The 19,659-nt window shown below is 35.5% G+C and overlaps 2 protein-coding genes across 2 annotated transcripts; both read right to left on the reverse strand.

Annotated features, from left to right (window-relative positions):
• Window positions 1-9,999: 9,999 nt before the first annotated feature.
• Window positions 10,000-15,009, reverse strand: LOC148576227 (uncharacterized). The gene is made up of 3 exons (XM_088502693.1): window positions 13,793-15,009; window positions 12,817-13,705; window positions 10,000-10,362 (listed from the first exon to the last, which is right to left on the reverse strand). Exons 1-3 carry the CDS (start codon window positions 15,007-15,009, stop codon window positions 10,000-10,002), a joined length of 2,469 nt encoding a protein of 822 aa, XP_088358819.1.
• A 1,236-nt stretch (window positions 15,010-16,245) lies between these two features.
• Window positions 16,246-18,066, reverse strand: LOC148576228 (uncharacterized). Its single transcript, XM_088502694.1, has one exon. It carries the CDS (start codon window positions 18,064-18,066, stop codon window positions 16,246-16,248), a length of 1,821 nt encoding a protein of 606 aa, XP_088358820.1.
• Window positions 18,067-19,659: the final 1,593 nt, after the last annotated feature.

Consider the following 19,659-nt stretch of genomic DNA (forward strand, 5'->3'; position numbering starts at 1 on the left):
CGGCCCATGGCACAACAAGCACTTCCACCGCCATTCTCCGCATCTCACATAATCATCTTTGATCCTCAATGATCATTCATTTTTCCCTTGCTTCACTCGCAAGTTACCACATTCACTAGCCCTTTTTCTCATGCTAGGCATATCATAATGATTTAAGACATAAGTGGTGAGATCGGAGGCTTAGAAGTATGAAATTTGGCTTTTAAAACTCAAAAATCAACTTTGGGATGAAAATAGGTCCACGCGTACGCGCACTCCACGCGCACGCGTGGATGGCGCTTTCTCGAAGAACGGCGCGTACGCACCAAGTGCGCCTATGCGCGAGGGGTCATTCTGCTAAAAATTTTCTAAGTTAAAAGCTGCAGAATTTACAGATTCAAACCCCAATCTTCCGACGGACATAACTTCCTCATTTTAAATCGTTTTTCACTCGTTCTTCGAACGGCATGGACATCCCGGATCCAATTTCATTTCTAAACAGATTTGGCACAAATCAGAGATCCGTAGTCCAAGTTATATCCCGTCAAAGTATGCCCAAAAACCATATTTTCATACAAAACCACAAGGTGCCATTTTCAAAACAAGCCACTTTCAACTCTTTTCAAAATCAATCAAACATGCCAATTTCAATCCTTCTCTTTGAAATCATTCAAAATGTACCAAAATCAACAACAAGCCATCCTCAACTCACACATTGACACTTTACCAAGGTTTCCAAAACCACATCCAACCATTTTAACACTTCTCAATCAAATGGCTAAAGGACAAACACAATATCATGTCATACATCCTTCCTCATCCCAATTTCCAATAATACCATTTCCAATTAACCATCATTATACATAATCAACATCATACTCACCATCAACATGGTACCACCCATCAATTCAACCTCAATCATCCATCAAGCATATATCACAACACGCATTTCTCATATTTCACACAATCAAGGTATCAATATTCATAATCACATATATGAACACATCATATATTTCAACCATTCAACAACACCAACAATTCAATGCCTATCTTAGGGCCTCTAGCCTAAGTATTTCCTACCACATTACATATTAGATACGGGAAACTAAAACCATACCTTAGCCGATTCCCCAAGCTCAACCGGAGCACTTCCAAACCACTTGTCCACAAGCTCTCAAGGTATCAACACCTCCAAGAACAGATTTTATCACACAAAACCCTCTTCCAAGCTTTCCAAAATCACCAATCAAGCTCCAATATTCACATATACACAACCTAAGCCACAATCATCATACCCATACACAACATCTCAATACCCAAACATCATAGAACAACAAATTATACTAGGGTTGAGAATCTTACCACACCCAAGGTCCAAGGAGACAAGATTAACCTTCTCCTTCAAGAGAGTTGGGTCCTATAACATCAAAGAACCCAAAATCTCAACATTTTTGCTCATGAAACTCGAAATCAAGGGCTGGAATTTCGAACAGTAAAACGTGGCTTACCTCAAGATTGATTGTATGGGTTTTGTAGAGCCCTCCGCGGTGAACGCGTGGCCGCAAACGGAGCGGCAATCGGAGCTCTAGATCAAAAGTTATGGTGGTTTGAAGATTAAGTGAGAGAAAGAACTTGAGAGAGTGTTCTTCCCTCCATAGCCTCCATTTTCAGCGTGTTTAGTGTGTTGTGAGGAGAGAGAGTGCTGAAAACTAGGGTTTTGGTTTAGTTTAGTTGGGCCAAGGGCCCACTTTGGGTCCGGTTGGCCCGGTTTGGCCCGTTCGGTCCAATCTTGGTCCGATTTCTATAAAATTGGTACCGAAATTCTCGTCTCAATTTCCTCTATCACATTTAGCCATAAAAATAACATTTTTGGCTTTCTAGAATAAATTCTCATTTATGGGTTAATTAGCCGTTAATTAACTGGGTCTTACACATATAATAAAATATCAACAAAATTCAATATAAAGCCAATCATACTCTATCAATAAGCAATCACAACAACCATTCACTTATTTAACACAAATTTAATTGGTGAGAATTTATCGAAATTCTACCTCCGTACAGAACTCACAACGAAGAAAATTTTGGAAAAACTTTCAGACTGAGCTGCCGAAAAAAAAACGTCAGAAATCGTCTGTGCTTCCTAAAACTCTAACTGGCTGAACTCAAGGAGAAGAGGAGCTACGTCATCGTCAACTTCTACCGAACAAAAATAATATAAACACTTAGAAAAAAAATACAAACACTTTTATCGGATTACATTTTTTCTTATTAGAGTCACGAATGTCAAAAAATTAAACGCCGAAAGTTCGATATTCATGAAGAACACGTTCACTCTCTTTCGGCCTTCTTTCTTTCTTTTTTTTCCCCCAAATATTTAGGCTGAATGAAGTGAATGACAATTAATTGATGCCAACGATGATTTTGTGTCAAAAAGGAGTATATATTGTTATAAAATAATTAAATAAATAAATAAGGAAGATGTAACAAATATAATATAAAGAAGTATAAAGAGAGTGAGAGAAATATTGCAACGTAAAAGAGAGAGAGAGTTGTTTTATTGATTGTACGTTGCTTCATATATGGTTCACTATTTATAGGCATACATTGGCTTCATTTTCAAACTTCATTAAAGTTCAATCTGGCTTGGAAAAATCAGCCGCCCATGTAATCAATGGTCATCCACATCAGCTCTTATCACAACACTCCCCCTTGAATGACCAATTAGGATTATTGCCTCGTTAAAACCTTACTAAAGAAAAATCCAGTGGGAAAAAACCTTAGTGAAGGAAAAAGAGTACAATATCCTTTAGTGATGGGAACTGCCTCATTAAAAACCTTGTCAAGAAAAACCCAATGGGAAAAAACCTTATCAAGAAAAAAAGAGTACAGTCTCGCCCTCTTGTCGACATCAGTTGATGTCTCGAAATCGGCGCATCACAATCTCATGTACCAATCTTTCAAAGGAAGATTTTGGGAGTGACTTTGTGAATAAATCTGCCAGATTATCACTTGAGCGGATCTGTTGGATATCAATTGTCCCTTAATTTTGAAGATCATGAGTGAAGAAGAATTTGGGAGAAATATACTTAGTTTTATCACCTTTGATATATCCGCCTTTAAGTTGAGCAATACATGCTGTATTATCTTCAAACAGGACAGTTGGAGCTATCTTCTGATCAATCAGTCCATATGATGACAGAATATATTGGATCACACTCCTCAGCCAAAAACACTCGCGACTAGTTTCATGTATCGCTAGTATTTCAGCATGATTAGAGGATATTGCAGCAATCGTTTGTTTCGTGGACCTCCATGATATAGCTGTACCACCATATGTGAATATGTATCCTGTTTGAGATCTCCCTTTATGTGGATCAGACAAATATCCAGCATCTGCATAGCCAACTAATGGTGACTTGGATCCATAGGGATAAAACAATCCCATATCAACCGTTCCATGAAGATATCGAAAGATTTGTTTAACTCCACTCCAATGTCTTCTGGTTGGAGAGGAACTATATCTTGCTAGTAAATTCACAGCAAATGATATATCGGGTCACGTATTATTAGCAAGATACATTAATGTTCCAATAGCACTAAGATATGGTACTTCAGAACCAAGGATATCTTCATTCTCTTCTTTAGGACGGAATTGATCCTTTTCCACATCCAAAGATCTTACGATCATTGGGGTACTTAATGGATGTGACTTATCCATATAAAATCTTTTCAAAATCTTCTCTGTGTATGTTGTTTGATGAATAAAGATCCCCTTTTTTATATGCTCGATCTGCAGGCCGAGACAAAATTTAGTCCTTTCAAGATCTTTCATCTCAAACTCTTCCTTTAGAGTTTTTATAATTGTTGGAATCTCTTTAGGAGTTCCAATGATATTTAAATCATCAACGTACACAGCAATAATAATGAATCTAGATGCAGTTTTCTTTATGAAAACACACGAGCAGATATCATCATTCTTAAATCTGTTTTTGGTCAGATACTCAGTAAGACAATTATACCACATTCGTCCAGATTGCTTTAGACCATATAAAGATCTTTGCAATTTAACTGAGTATAACCCCTGCGAATATTCATTGGATGGTTTAGATATCTTTAGTCCTTCAGGAACTTTCATATAGATATCCTGATCTAATGAGCCGTATAAATAAGCTGTTACCACATCCATTAAATGCATATACAGTTTATGATATGCAGATAAACTGACCAAATAACGCAATGTTATCGCATCCACTACAGGGGAATACGTTTCTTCATAATCTATACTGGGCCTTTGTGAAAAACCTTGTACCACAAGTTGGGCTTTGTAGCGCACAACTTCATTTTTCTAATTTCGTTTTCTCACAAATACCCATCGGTATCCAATAGGTTTTACATCTTCAGGTGTACGGACTACAGGTTCAAAGACTTCACGTTTTGCAAGTGAGTCTAATTCAGCCTTCATGGCTTCTTTCCATTTTGGCCAATCATTCCTTTGTCGACATTCTTCGACTGATCTTGGCTCAAGATCCTTACTTTCATGCATGATATTTAATGCCACATTATATGCAAATATTTCATTGACAATTGTCTTATTTCGGTCCCATTTCTCTCCTGTAAAGACATAATTTATCGAGATCTCGTCATTTTCATAATTTTCAGGTACCTGAACGTCTTCTGGCGTTATATCAGAATTTTGGACAGCTGCAGTTGTCTTTACTATGTCTTTTTTAACAGGAATATTTACCTCTTTTCTCTTTTGAGGATTTTTATCTTTGGAACCGACAGGCCTGCCACGCTTCTCGCGTGTATTTGCTTCAGTGGCTATTTGTCCTACTGGGACATCAATTCGAATTGGGGTATTTTTCACCCTGCCACGCTTCTGGCGTGAATTTGCTTCAGTGGCTACTTGTCCTACTGGGACATCAATTCGAATTGGGGCATTTTCCGCTAGTATATAAGATTTGGTTATCCTCTTTGTATCGGAAAATGCGCTATTCTTTGCAAATGTATAATCTTTTGAACTTCTAGTTCACATTGCCCTGATCGAGGATCTAAATGCACCAACGATGATGCATTCCAATTAAGTTCCTTTTCAGGAAGCTTATTCTCTCCCCCTAATGTTGGAAATTTTGATTCATCAAAATGACAATCCGCAAACCGGACTTTAAATACATCTCCAGTTTGTATCTCAAGATACCTTACTATAGAGGGAGAATCATATCCAACATATATCCCCCATTTTCTTTGGGGTCCCATTTTGGTGCGATTAGGTGGTGCAATGGGAACATATATCGCACACCCAAATATTCTTAAATGAGAAACATTTGACTGCTGGCCAAATGCTAATTGCATAGGAGAGAACTGATGGTAACTCGTTGGCCTCAAACGAATAAGTGCTGCGGCATGTAAAATAGCATGCCCCCAAACCGAGGTTGGGAGATTTTTTCTCATAAATAAGGGTCTAGCAATTAATTGGAGGCATTTAATAAGTGATTCTGCTAACCCATTTTGTGTGTGAACATAAGCTACTGGATGTTCAACACTTATTCCATTAGCCATACAATAAGCATCAAAAGCTTGGGAAGTAAATTCACCAGCATTATCAAGACGAATTACTTTGATTGAATTTTCTGAAAATTGTGCTTTTAATCGAATAATTTGAGCCAGTAATCTCGCAAACGCCAGGTTGCGAGAAGATAATAAGCACACATGTGACCATCTCGAAGATGCATCTATCAGGACCATAAAATATCTAAAAGATCCACATGGTGAATGAATAGGTCCACATATATCACCTTGAATCCTTTCTAAGAATTCAGGGGACTCAAATCCAATCTTTACTGGTGATGGCCTTAAAATTACCTTCCCTTGAGAACATGCAGCACAACAAAATTCACTAGATTTAAGAATCTTCTGGTTCTTTAGTGAATGTCCATGAGAGTTTTCAATAATTCTCCTCATCATGGTTGTTCCCGAATGACCCAATCTATCATGCCAAGTTATGAATTCATTTGGACTAGTAAACTTCTGGTTTACAATGGCATGTGATTCAATTGCACTAATCTTGGTATAATACAATCCAGATGAAAGTGAGGGTAACTTTTCTAATATAACCTTCTTATTTGAATCATGAGTTGTGATACATAAATACTCATGATTTCCCTCATTCATTGTCTCAACATGATATCCATTTCGGCGAATATCTTTGAAACTCAACAAGTTCTTCAGAGACTTGGTAGATAATAGTGCATTATTTATTATAAATTTTGTTCCTCCAGGAAACAAAATTATAGCTCTTCCGAAGCCTTCTATCACATTGCCTGAGCCAATAATAGTATTAACATATTCATCTTTTGGCACAAGATGGGTAAAATATATATTACTTTTAAGAATAGTGTGTGAACTCACACTATCCGCAAGGCAAATATCTTCAGAATATGTCCTTGCCAATTTTCTTCAAAAACAAATGATAATAATAATAAAATGGGTAGAAGTACATGTACAGTAAAATTATTCACATGAATACTTAGCAAACACATACATATATCAAACTATTCCATCATTGATCAAATAGCCAATATTTTCTTCAAGATTCTCAAAGAAATTAGATACATCATAATGAGTGGTGGAATTTTCATAATTTGAAACAAAATTTGTTTCCTTTCCTTTGTCATCCTTTTTTTAAGGATGCTTGATAAAAATCAACTAGGTGCCTTGGGGTACAACAGGTACGTGACCAATGGCTCTTTCCACCACAACAGAAGTATTTATCCTCAATTGATATACTTTGCCCATTGTTTCTTTCTTTGTCCCACTTCTGGTGAGATCATTTCTTGTGAACATAATTTCTTTTCCTTCCATAATTTTTCTTGTTATCAAAATCTTGTCATTTACCTCTTCTGGGGTTAATTGCCGCATTTACTTCAGGAAATGGGGTGGCGCCAACTGGGCGCGCTTTATGATTCCTTAAAAGTAACTCATTGTTGCGTTCAGCAACAAGAAAGTAAGAAATTAACTCAGAATATTTTTAAATTCTTTTTCTCGATACTGCTGCTACAGGAGCACATTCGAGATATGGAAGGTCAAAAAAAATTTTTCCTAACATATCGGGCTTGAGGAAGTATCACATGATTGTACCTTTTTTCAAAGTCTTTCCACAGATCTGCAGGATCTTTTAATGTGGGATATTCATTTTTCAATCATACTTCAAGATGCTGACGAAGGAAAATTATGGATTTGGCTTTATCCTTCTGCGATGTATTATTTTCAGCCTTAATGATATCTCCAAGATCCATTAAATTAAGATGGATTTTAACATCTAGTATCCATAATAAATAATTATTTCCAGATATCAAAAGCATTATATTCAAGATGAAAGAGATTCGACATAATAAAAATTTGTTACCTGGAGTCTTCCTAAAATTTCGTTAGAGCTTCGTGCTGATAACGTGTTATAAAATAATTAAATAAATAAATAAGAAAGATGTAACAAATATAATATAAAGAAGTATAAAGAGAGTGAGAGAAATATTGCAACGTAAAAGAGAGAGAGAGTTGTTTTATTGATTGTACGTTGCTTCATATATGGTTCACTATTTATAGGCATACATTGGCTTCATTTTCAAACTTCATTAAAGTTCAATTTGGCTTGGAAAAATCAGCCATCCATGTAATCAATGGTCATCCACATCAGCTCTTATCACAACATATATATATATATATATCATTTATTTTTATCATTTTCTTTCTTTTGCTTTCATAATGACTTCGGCCAGTTAATGAATCCACGTTTTATAATAATAATAATAATAATAATAATAATAATAATAATAATAATAATAATAATATAATTCTTTTATTTTTATTTTTAAAATATTTTATTATAATAAATTTTAAATTTAAAATATTATAAAATTTAATTTAATTATTTTTACGAGAATAAATTTTTTTAACTAAAATAATAAAATATGAATAACTCATTATTCAATTTTTTTAAAAACTTGAGGTGTTATAATTTTGATTTTAAACAAAAATATTGAGAATCAAAATAATATTTAACTATTTATTTTACATAGATGATCGATAATATTTAAATGTGTCCACTGTACTTATCACTATTCGAGTATTCTTTATTTATTTAATACACAAAAAACATAATAAAAAATGATAAAATTACCAAAAAACTAAATCAGTTGTTTTTAAACTAAAATAAAATAAAAAGACGAAAAAAATAAAGAAGAAAAGGATCCCTCCTCAGGCAATCCAGTATTCTTCAAGACCAACCCACAACATAATAAAAATTGATGGAATAACACAAAAATAATTGGCCAAAGAAGTTCAAATGCATGATGAACATAATAGAGCAGGTGTTACCGGATCATGCCAAAAGAAAAAAAAAAATAAATGACAAGTGAACTGGATAGTTATAGCGTGTAAAAATGCATTTTGTTTTTCTTCTTCAATAAACAGAGAGAAGAAGATTACAAAAAAGGTGAAGGAATTATTTTTATAAGAATTATTTGAGAGAAATATCATTATCAAAGTAAAAGAAAAATTTTTATTATAGAGAATTATCATTGTTAGCACTGCGTCTCAAATGTTTCAATAGATCATACTTCTATGTACAATTGGATCAAACAGGTCATTATTAAAATTAACTTGTTTTATTTTTTTGCCATATATAATTTTGTGTAATAACAAAATATATAAAAATTTATATTTTCTTATTTATGGTGTAATAAAAAATAATTTCATGAATTAATTGTTATTACATTGTTAACTTTTAATTTGATTGCTGTTAATAGAATGAATAATAGTAAAAAATAATAACAAATAGGAAAGTGTATGAATGTAATATAAAAAATAAATAAGATAAAAAAAATTACATTGTTTTGGCGCTGTTTTATGAATGTAGGAAGATCATCTTCAAGTCAACTGCATCTTATTGTTTTTTAGTGTTATTATTACATGGATTGAATTGTGCATGTATTAACACTAAATTATAAGAATGTGAAGCTATGTATGAAGAGTTTATGCATAACAGCCTAACAGGGGTTTGAAAGTGTTATTGTATTTATAAAAGTGTTGTGCAAGAAGAATGAAGAATAAAATGTGTAAAATAAAATAAAAAAAGTAAAAAAATTAAGTGGAATTTGGAAATGAATCTGAAATAAAGTGTGTTGTGTAATAGTAATATACTTAAATTGTAAGACCAAAACCTTTGAAAAATGGCTATCATTAGCTAATTTCAAATTCAGTATTTCTGTAGCTTTAATTTCGAAAATTTCTCTATTAAAGAAAATTAAAGCAAGTTTTGATTTATTGAATTTGAGACGAGTTATGATTATTATCCAATTTTACAATTATTGAATTATTTTCTATATTTGAATTATAAAGTTGATAGTTATAAAATAATAAGAATTTTATATGATTTAGATTGGATAAGTAAGATTTTAAATATTAATACTGCTATTTTGGAAAATGAAGAAATTAAGTATATTATTTCTAATTATTTGACTTGAGCATTTTATTGAAAATAATTTGTAAAATTGATGAACAAATTGTATTTTCTATATACAATTAGTGTTGGATTTAATTTGGGTTTCAATTACTATATTATCCCCAATTTTATGTGAAATTACTATATTGCCCCTTACCCTAATTTGGCATACCCTTCCCTCTATTCTCTCTTCATGCTGCGCAGCCTCAAACCCTCTTCTTCACTGTCTTTGCTGCGCAACCCTACCCTAACTAAGCACACACGCATGGTTCTTTGAACCAGAGGGAAAAGAAGAACGGGGATCAGGAAGGGGGAAATCAAAAAAACACAACACACACACCCACGAAGCACTGTTGGTCGCGGAGAAAGGGAAGGGAAGGGGAAGAAGTCGCGCCGGTGTACTGGGTTGCACCACCACCATGTCGCCGTCTGACCGAAAAGGGAGAAGAGCGTGCCGCCGCCACAATCCATCGTGACTGCTGCGAGCTCACCGCGTCGCGCCGCCTTGGAGTCTGCCGTCAGGTCCGAGTCGAAGGAAGAGAGAGGCCGCACTGCCACCGTCGCATCCCCGCCACGCTACTCGGGACCGTCGAACCCTCCGTGCCGCCGCCGTTCGTATCGCGACCAGAGGGGAGCGGGAGACCTAGAGGGATGCGTCGCACAGAGAGGGGCGCTGTCTTGCGCGCCGCCGTCGCACCTAAATACCGCCGTTGCTTCTGCGAGTTCGCCGTCGCCGGAGCTGGGTAGTCGTCCTTACCAGCAGCGAGGAAGAAGTGAGATGAAACCGCCCTCCACGTCTGCTGCTTCGTTCTGCTGAGAAAGGTCTTAGCGCCGCCGGACTGCCTCACATGAGGAGCACCGCCGTCGAAAGCTGCCGTCGCCTAACCAGCGGCTGCAGAAGTTGTCTCCTGTCGTGTATGGCTGCCGGAGAAGTTGTTGTAGCCTCCGGAACCACTGCCGGAGCTTCTGGCTACTTCTGTCGTCGCCGGAGAAATTGCCGGTAAGGGTTTTATTGAGGTTTCTGTCATTTTGGATTTGAAGAAGGTTTTTAATACTACGTGGTCTTTATAGTTGATCCACCGAAGCTTCTGGCCGCCGGCGGAGCTGTTGCCGGGTCTGTTCGAAATCGCAGCTGCTTCATTTCGCTAGTTCAGTAAGTATTTATGTTTCGAAAAACCTCGCGTTAGTATTCTATTGTGTTCGGTTAATGAATATGAGTTTTGATAACGTGGGTTCGAGTCCTGATTATTGTATGTTGCGATTAGTGTTGCTATGGTTATTGCAAACGTGACTGGGAGCTGAGGTTTTGGTTGCCGTCAGTTCGGGTTGAGGCGGAAAGGACTTGATGAGGCGTTTGGGTTATGGATTTGCGTTTTGAGGTAGGGGCGCTTTCCAAAAACTATATTTTATATATTGGAATTATTACATATGGATACTGATGTGAGTGAATGTGTATTTGGTGATTGTATCGGCCTTATGTATGGCTTGATTTGCCTTGGTTGGTTATGAACGTCTGTTGGTTGAATTGTTGTGTGGTTTTGTGAAACGAAATGCTTTTCAAGTTGATTCTTTTAAAGCTTTGAGATCGAGTTTAACCCGTTGAGAATTGATTTGAGTTAATTTTTATTGAGAATGTGAAAAATAGAATCCACTGTTGAATTCAGCCTGGCTTGCTTTAAATGATCTGGTTTTTGATACATGGTTGTTACTGAACCGTTTCCTTGAAACTTTAGAAATGAGTTTATTCGGCTGATAATGATTTGATTTTGAAACGATTTTCTTGAAATATGGTATTGAGATTGACTGTTGGATTTTGGCTTGCCTTTGAATTGATTTTGGATTTTGGGCTTGTTTTACTCAAATTTTTGTTCCATTGTTAACAACAAATAAATCAACAATTTTCGAGTTTTGTTTCACAATCTTAATTCAAAGAGCGGAAACGACTCCTTTTGTGGGTGTCTTAAAGTCTCAATTGTAGTTTCGAAAGTAAAATTAAAGATAAAAAGGAAAACATACAAGGTGCCGGAGGCAAAGTAAAATGCAGAAATTAAAACAAACAGGAAATTAAAAAGAAGATGAAAGAAGAAACATGAACGTAAAAGAGAAAAAGACGTAAAAGTAAAGAAATTTTATTAATAAAAACTGAAAGAAAGCAAAGTACAAGTGTTTGAGTTCAGAGGAATTACTTAAGATTCCCAATTTTACTCTATGATGCCAAGGGGCTGAGAGCGTTTTTTGGGTTTCTAAGCGTTTTCCAAGAAGAACTGAACTGATTACAACGTGTTCCTAAAGCTCTATTTATAGACTAGCCTAATCTCAATGGGCAGTTACTCTTTGTACACCACTTGCAGGAAATTTGAATTTCTTGTAGCTGTTCCCGCACTTCTTGCTTGCTGTTAATTTCAAAATTTAAATAAATAACCAACTATCAAATGATCTGACTTAATTTAAAATAGATATAAATAAATATTATATATAGGAACACTACCAAATAACTAATTATTTCTTTTTATAATTTTCTTATAAAAAATATATTTTGTCTAACATAATGTCCCCCAAGATTTCTCACTTGAAGATATGCAATGATTGAAAGTGAGAAAACTTAGTTGTTTATTGACATTTTTCTTATTTTTGATATTGAGAGTCAATTGACATTTTAGACACATCCGCTTGACAGATTAAATGCCTACTAGTAATAGACTTAACAGAATTTCTAAGTCTATAAAATTTTTACATTAATAGTTGAACTGTCAATAGGGTCTATTCTTTTGTATGAAATTTTTAAGTGTGTCAAATGATATCTGTTCTAATTTTGGCACATTAAATGTGTATCAATTGACTTTTATTTTGACCTTTAATATTTTAGTTAAGAGTTTTTTGACACACACTTTCATTGTTTTAATTGACACAATTTTCTTAACTTCAGAAGTAACAGAATCTTAACTTTGTGAAGTCGTTTCTTTCATATGTTAAACTCTAGGTGTCAGTTAAATTTGATAAAATGTCTAATCCTAAAAAATCTCCACACTAACATTCCAATAGTTTTGACTCCAAGCGCTAATAGACTCAACAGGATTTCTAAGTCAATTAGGCTTTTGTATTTATGAACTACATACCCAAATGTCAATGAGAGATTATTTTTGTCCAATATTTTAAACTTGATGCTTTAGACACATATTTGTCTCATAATCTTAATGCTTTACACTGTCAGTAGAACTTGAAATTCAAAAAAATCACAAGGACATGTTAGCTTTTACAAACTGAATTGCGAATATTAATTAGCTCTTTTATTTTTTCCTTTGAGACTTCAACTGGATATTTTTGTATCCTTAAACCTGTGGAATGTTTATCTCATGTATGCCTGGCCTATATACTTTTAAATATTTTCCATTTATTGAAGGAATTCTTCTTCCTGATCCGATTTCAATAATCTTATAGGCATTTCCAGGGTAAACTTTTTCAACTACATAAGGTCCTTCCCAAGTTGGAGACCACTTACCATAAATTTTCGACTTTCTTTCTATAGGCAAGATTGTTTTCCACACTAAATCTCCAACTGCAAATGTCTTTGCTTTAACACGGCGGTTGTATGATTTTGACATAATCTCTTTTTGTCGAATCACCCGCTCTAAAGCTCTTAACCTTTCGTCATCTAGTTCATTAAGCTCGTCATACAAAGAATCCCAATAATCCACTACTGGTATCTCATCTTGTCTAGCCACCCTTATACTTTGCAGATTAATATCAATTGGCAACACTGCATCATGACCGTAAACTAACTTATACGGGGTGGTTCTAGTAGATCCTCTTGGAGAATTTCGGTAAGCCCAAAGAACTTGACTGAGAGTTTGGTGCCAATTTCTTGGCTGCCTTCCAATGTATTTTTTAATTAATGCAATCAGAATTTTATTCGCTGCCTCCACTTGTCCATTGGCTTGGGCATAATATGGTGTAGAGGAAAGCATTTTTATATCCCTAGATTTGGCATATTCCATGACCTTTTTCCCAATAAACATGGTTCCTTGATTAGTGGTAATAGACTGAGGAATTCCAAACCTATGCACAATATGCTCCTCAATAAAATCTATTATTTCATTGTGAGTCACCTCCCTTAGAGGGATAGCCTCTACCCATTTAGAGAAATAATCCACACCAACCAAAATGAACTTATGACCTTTAGAAGACGGTGGGTGAATCTGTCCAATAAGATCTAGAGCCCAACCTCTAAATGGCCATGGCTTAATTATAACATGCAGTTCTGACGCTGGAATATGTTAAAGGCTTCCATGTTTTTGGCATTCTTCACAGGACCTGGCATAGTTTATACAATCTCTTTGAATAGTTGGCCAATATAATCTTCTCCTATTTATCACCCATTTCATTTTTTTCCCTGATTGATGGGTGCCACAAATTCCCTCATACACTTTAGCAAGAGCCAAGTACGCTTCTTTTTTTCCCAAACATGTCAAGAGGTTCCCATCAACAGATTTCTTAAACAAGACATTACTTATTAGAACATAACTTTGAGCCCTATATTTAAGTTTTCTATCGACACTAAGACTTGGATTTTTTAAATATTCTACAATTGGTACTCTCCAATCTTCTGGGTCTAGTTTTTCTAATGACAACACTTCTCTTTCTCTCAAAGGCATAAATATGTCTTTTATCCTTACCAATTTTTCTAGTGTTGAGGGCTTGATCTTATATCTTGAAGTAATTTGAGCTAATTCATTTGCTTCTTGGTTTAACTCCTTTGGAACATGCCTTACAATGATATTATCAAATTTACTCAACAACTCTGTAGCCACATTAAAATACTTTCTCAAATTTTCACTAACACACCTATATTCGAGTGATACTTGACGGACTACAAGCTGTGAATCCCTAAAAATTTTTACATTTTTAACTCCTCTTTCTAATAATAATTCCAGTCCCATTATTAATGCTTCATACTCTGCCTCATTGTTGGAACATGAATAATTCAATTCAAAGAGGAATTTACTTGGCTCACCACTTGGAGAAATAATTAAAATTCCTATACCAACACCACCCTTATGGCGTGAACCGTCAAAATACAATTTCCAAGGCACCAAACCAATGAAACTCAGTGAATTATCATCAATGTCAATACAAGGGTGATCAACCAGGAAATCGGCTAGAACTTGACCCTTAACCGCTCTTGCAGGAACAAAATGCAAAGAAAATTCCGTTAAGGCTAGCATCCATTTTCCTAGTCTACCATGCAATATTGGAGAAGAAAACATATATTTAAGAACATCAAACTTAGAAATTACATAAACATTCCTAGGAATTAGATAGTACTTAAGTTTTAAACAGGAAAAATATAAAGCTAAACAAAGTTTCTCAATTGGAGAATAACGGCTCTCAACATCATTTAGCACTCGACTTAGATAATAAATCACTCTCTCGTTGCCATTCTCATCTTCTTGAGCCAGCATTCCACCAATTGTTACTTCAGAAGCTGACACATAAAGTTTTAGAGGTGCTCCATGCCTTGGAGGTATCATAATAGGAGGATTAGTCAAATACTGCTTGATGTTGTCAAAAGCTTCTTGATGCTCTATTTTTCATTGAAACTCTTCCTCTTTTTTCAACTTGATCAGAGGCGCAAAAACCTTGGTTTTTCCTGACAGATTGAAAATGAACCTTTTGAGGTAATTGACATTCCCTAAAAATGCTTGCAGTTGCTTTTTGTTAGCTGGAGGAGGAGCCTCTAAGATAGCCTTTGCCTTATTTTTGTCAATTTCAATCCCTTTTTTCTGCACCAAGAAACCAAGAAAATTTCCTGCACTCACACCAAAGGCACATTTTAAGGGATTCATTTTTAATTTATGCTTTCTCATTCTTTCAAATGCTTTCTTTAAATTTTCTAAATGCTCTTTTTTAGCGTTTGATTTGACAACCACATCATCAACATAAATTTCCATAAAATTTCCAATAAAATCATGAAAAATTTTATTCATCGCCCTTTGATAAGTTGCACCAGCATTTTTTAACCCAAATGGCATCACAACCCATTCAAAAGTTCCTAAAGCACCTGGACACCTAAATGCTGTTTTTGACACATCTTCCTCAGCTATGTATATTTGATTATAACCTGAATATCCATCCATAAAACTTAATATTTCATGACCAGCAGTAGAATCTATCAACATATCAGCTATAGGCATTGGATATTCATCTTTTGGTGTTGCAGAATTTAAATCTCTAAAATCAATGCAAACCCTTAATTTTCCATTCTTTTTCATGACAGGGACAATATTAGAAATCCAGTTGACATACCTTGCTGTTCTTATAAACTTAGCCTTAAGAAGTCTTTCAATCTCTTCTTTAATCTTCTGCACGACTTCAGGGGCAAATCTCCTTGGTGGCTGCTTGACAGGTTTAACGTTGGCTTTCAATGGCAATTGATGTTCTACCAATTCACGACTCAAGCCTGGCATCTCTGCATAATCCCATGCAAAACAGTCGCAATATTCCTTCAAAATCTCCATCATTTCTTTTTTGAAATCATCATACAGCATCTTGTTCACATATGTTGGTCTAGGATAATCACCGTTACTAATATCTACTTCCTCCAAAGGATCCTGCACTTCAACCTTTTTTACAGTGTCAGTATTATTATTTTTTTCAAAACCTAAAGGACCATCATCATATATACAATCATAAGGTACACTGTCAATGCACCCTTCTCTGTCTGCCATATAGGCTGACAGCCGAGCCAGTTGGCTCGTCAAGCTCATCTAAGTTTCTTCTGAGGCCGCATCCGCCCCGGCCTTAGGGACTAAAATAAAACCATTCATATCTATTTTGCACATCTCAATATTTTCAGGATTAAATGCATTGGTGTCAACGGTCAGTGGCTTGACTCCAGGATTATACATCCTGAACTCCACATGCATCTCATCGTAGTAACAAGTACTATTGTCAGCAAGAACTTCTTCCACTCCTCCATCTTCATTCCAGAAAATTAATTTTTGATGTAAAGTTGATGGAATAGCACCCATTCCATGAATCCAATCACATCCCAAAAGCAAGTTAAAACCAGCCTTTGAAGGAACCACAACAAATAGAGTTGGCCTATTGACAGAACCAACCTCAATTGACAGCAGAACCACACCTCTAACAGAAGAAGTCTTTTTGTTAAAATCTGTCACCCCAATGCTACTTTTAATCAGATCTTTTTCAGTCTTTCTAAGCCTTCCCATCATTCTTTCAGGCATGAGATTAACAGCAGCTCCCCCGTCAACCAAAATCTTATTGACTATCCTTCCGTCAACACGAGCCTTGATATGCAGTGGACGCAAGTGTTCCTTATCATTTTCAGTAGGCTTCTCAAATAATCCTCCACCACACATATTGTCATCTAGCAATAAACATTCGCTTCCAGGAAAGACATCATAACAATCATCTTTTAATGACTCTACTTCCTGGACTTGACTATACTCCTCAGGCAGTATTGACACCACAGCTATAGGTTGCTTAACATCAAATATTGCTTCTAAGCTGTCATCAAAACCAGTGTCAAAATTATCAGTAATTAAATCTTCATCCTTTTCTCCCTTGTTTTCAACCATCACCCTCTTCCCAGCAAGATTCTTCTTGACATTTTTATTGCATTTAGGGTGATTAGAAGAATTGCCTGTTTCTACAGACTTGGCCATGGTTGGCGAAGGAGGAAAATCTACTCCGTGTCCCTTGTATGGATCCAAAGGAACATACTCAGGCATATTCTCTTTCTGCTCAAAAGTTGTAAAGGGTGAATATTTGGGAATGTTTTGACAATTTGGCCAAGGAGAATAATTAGGAACCTGCTGCATGTTAGGACTATAACAAGAATAAATTGGCTTTGAGGGAATAGGCGCATTTTTTGGAATATATATACTACCTCCGTCTTGTGCATGATTCATGTTCCATAACTGAGACTCATAGTACCTGGGCTTGAAAGGTCTAGGCTTCACCCATTTGTTTTTTCCTCTTGCAAAAGCAGTAGGTTGATTCTGCACATTTCTCACATTCTGGACCCATTTATTGTTTGAGATTTTGGTGGGAGTAACTCTTGTCTTTTGAGAAAATCCATCAGGTCTTCCATCAATCATGACCACAGTCTTCATCTTCTGGTTGACAGGTTGTACTCCAGTGTTGTTGACGCACTTGTTCAAAGGAGTTTGACCGCCCAACTTTTGTTTTCCCTCAGCTATCTTCCGCTTTAGCTCGTTAGTTTCATTTTCTTTTTTAGCAATCTTCTTTCTCAACTCAGCCTTTTCTTTCTCTTTAACTTTGTACTTTTCAAACTCTTTTGCAGCTTCCTTGTCAAAAACAGCATTGCACTTTGGGCACATGGCAATGGTGCTGTCAGATTCTTTAATCCTCAACAAAAAATCTAACAAATCCTCACCAGGACGAGGATAAACTGGCTTCTTATCTTGTTCAAAGACTCTCAGGTCTTTATTTTCATTGTTAGCACTAACCATCGTGGCATCAACTTCTACCATGTTGATTGACAAATCGAATAGCTCAACATAATTTGAGTCAGCAGCAAATGGTTCAGTGTCCACCTTCATAGTAGTTTTATTCTCAAACTTCAGTCTTCCCTCCTCAATTGCTTTTTGTATCAAATCCCTGAAACGGACGCAATTGTTAGTGGTATGCGAAAATACTTGATGAAACTTACAAAATTTCTTATTCTTTATTTCATCAGTTGTAGGCATCTTTTTTCCTTCAGGTAAAATAAGCTGCTTATCTTTTAATAAAACTTCAAATATTTGATCTGCCTTAGAAATATCAAAAGAATAAGTCTTATTTTCAACTTTAGAATAAGAAGAAACTTTTTCCTTTCCTTTAACAGGCTTCAAAGATTTGCATACATAAGGAGGACCCCCACGTAATTCGGCAATATAAATCTCTTTTTCATCTGAATCACTACTATCAGAAAAACAATCAACATATGCAACCTTTTTTGAACCCCTTTTAAAATTTTCTTTTTCTTTCTTAATTTGTTCTATCTGTCTTACTCTCTCAGCTAATTGGGAAAGATCTAAAGTATGTTGATTAACAAGTTTCTTCCTAACTCCGAATTCTAGCCCATTAGTAGCCATTTTGATAACTTCAGATTCTGGAATCGGAGTAAAACATTTATTCCTCATGTTTCTAAACCACGCCAAATAGGTATCAATGGATTCTCCTTCTGCACGTTTGACAGAGAATAAATCCGTAAGACTAACTTTCAATTCACGTCGAAAAAACTAATCATGAAAATTTCTCTCTAACTGCGCCCAAGAATGAATAGAATTCGGTCTCAAGTTAGAGAACCATGTAAATGCATTTTTTGTTAAAGAAGAAGGAAAGTATCTCATCTTGAGATATTCATTAGAAGCTGCTTCCCCAATTTCAACAGTATATCGAGCAATATGCTCTACTGTAGATTCATTTTCTTCTCCAGAAAATTTTGTAAGGGATTTTGGAATTTTCCAACCCCTTGGGAGCTCTGCTTGTTGGACACACTCAGGAAAAGCAGACACAAAATATGGCCTATTCAAGCAACCAACATTAAATCCCAAGCGGTTTAAAACTTGTTCAACATTTCTTGCTAGATTATAATGCCCCCCTAAGTTGTTTTGCCTAAGTCTTTCTATCATATCATCAGCATTTTGACCATGTCTAGGCATATGGACATCATAATTAGGAATTGCTCCACCATTTTGATTGACATTATCAAATCTTAAACCCTGGTTATCATTTTCTTCTAAATTTACCATAGTAGCAATCCTATTAACTTGCCTATTTAATTGTTCAATTCTAGTATTTGTATTTTCTAAAAGAGGATTTAAAACTGTTACCATTTGATGAGTTAACATGTTTACTAGATCATGGTAACTTTCATCCATCTGTTGCCTAATATTTGCTAAAGATCCCACAGTTTGACTAGGTTGATTAACAGGCATTGCTCTTGACATGTCAGGAAATACATGTCTAGAATTTTCTACCCTAGTGACAGTGGATGTAGTAGAATTAGATGCACTGTTATTTCCTGTATTAATAGAATGTGAAAAATTTTGTTGTGATACGTGTGAACCTGACGCCCCAGAAACAAGTACATTTGACATGCCATATGGATTTTGATAAATAGGATTTTGAAAAGTTGAGTAGAGAGGCAC

This window comes from Arachis ipaensis, chromosome B1 (assembly GCF_059453495.1).
Source record: "Arachis ipaensis isolate K30076 ecotype BB chromosome B1, ASM5945349v1, whole genome shotgun sequence".
In the NCBI taxonomy this organism is placed as follows: Eukaryota; Viridiplantae; Streptophyta; class Magnoliopsida; order Fabales; family Fabaceae; genus Arachis; species Arachis ipaensis.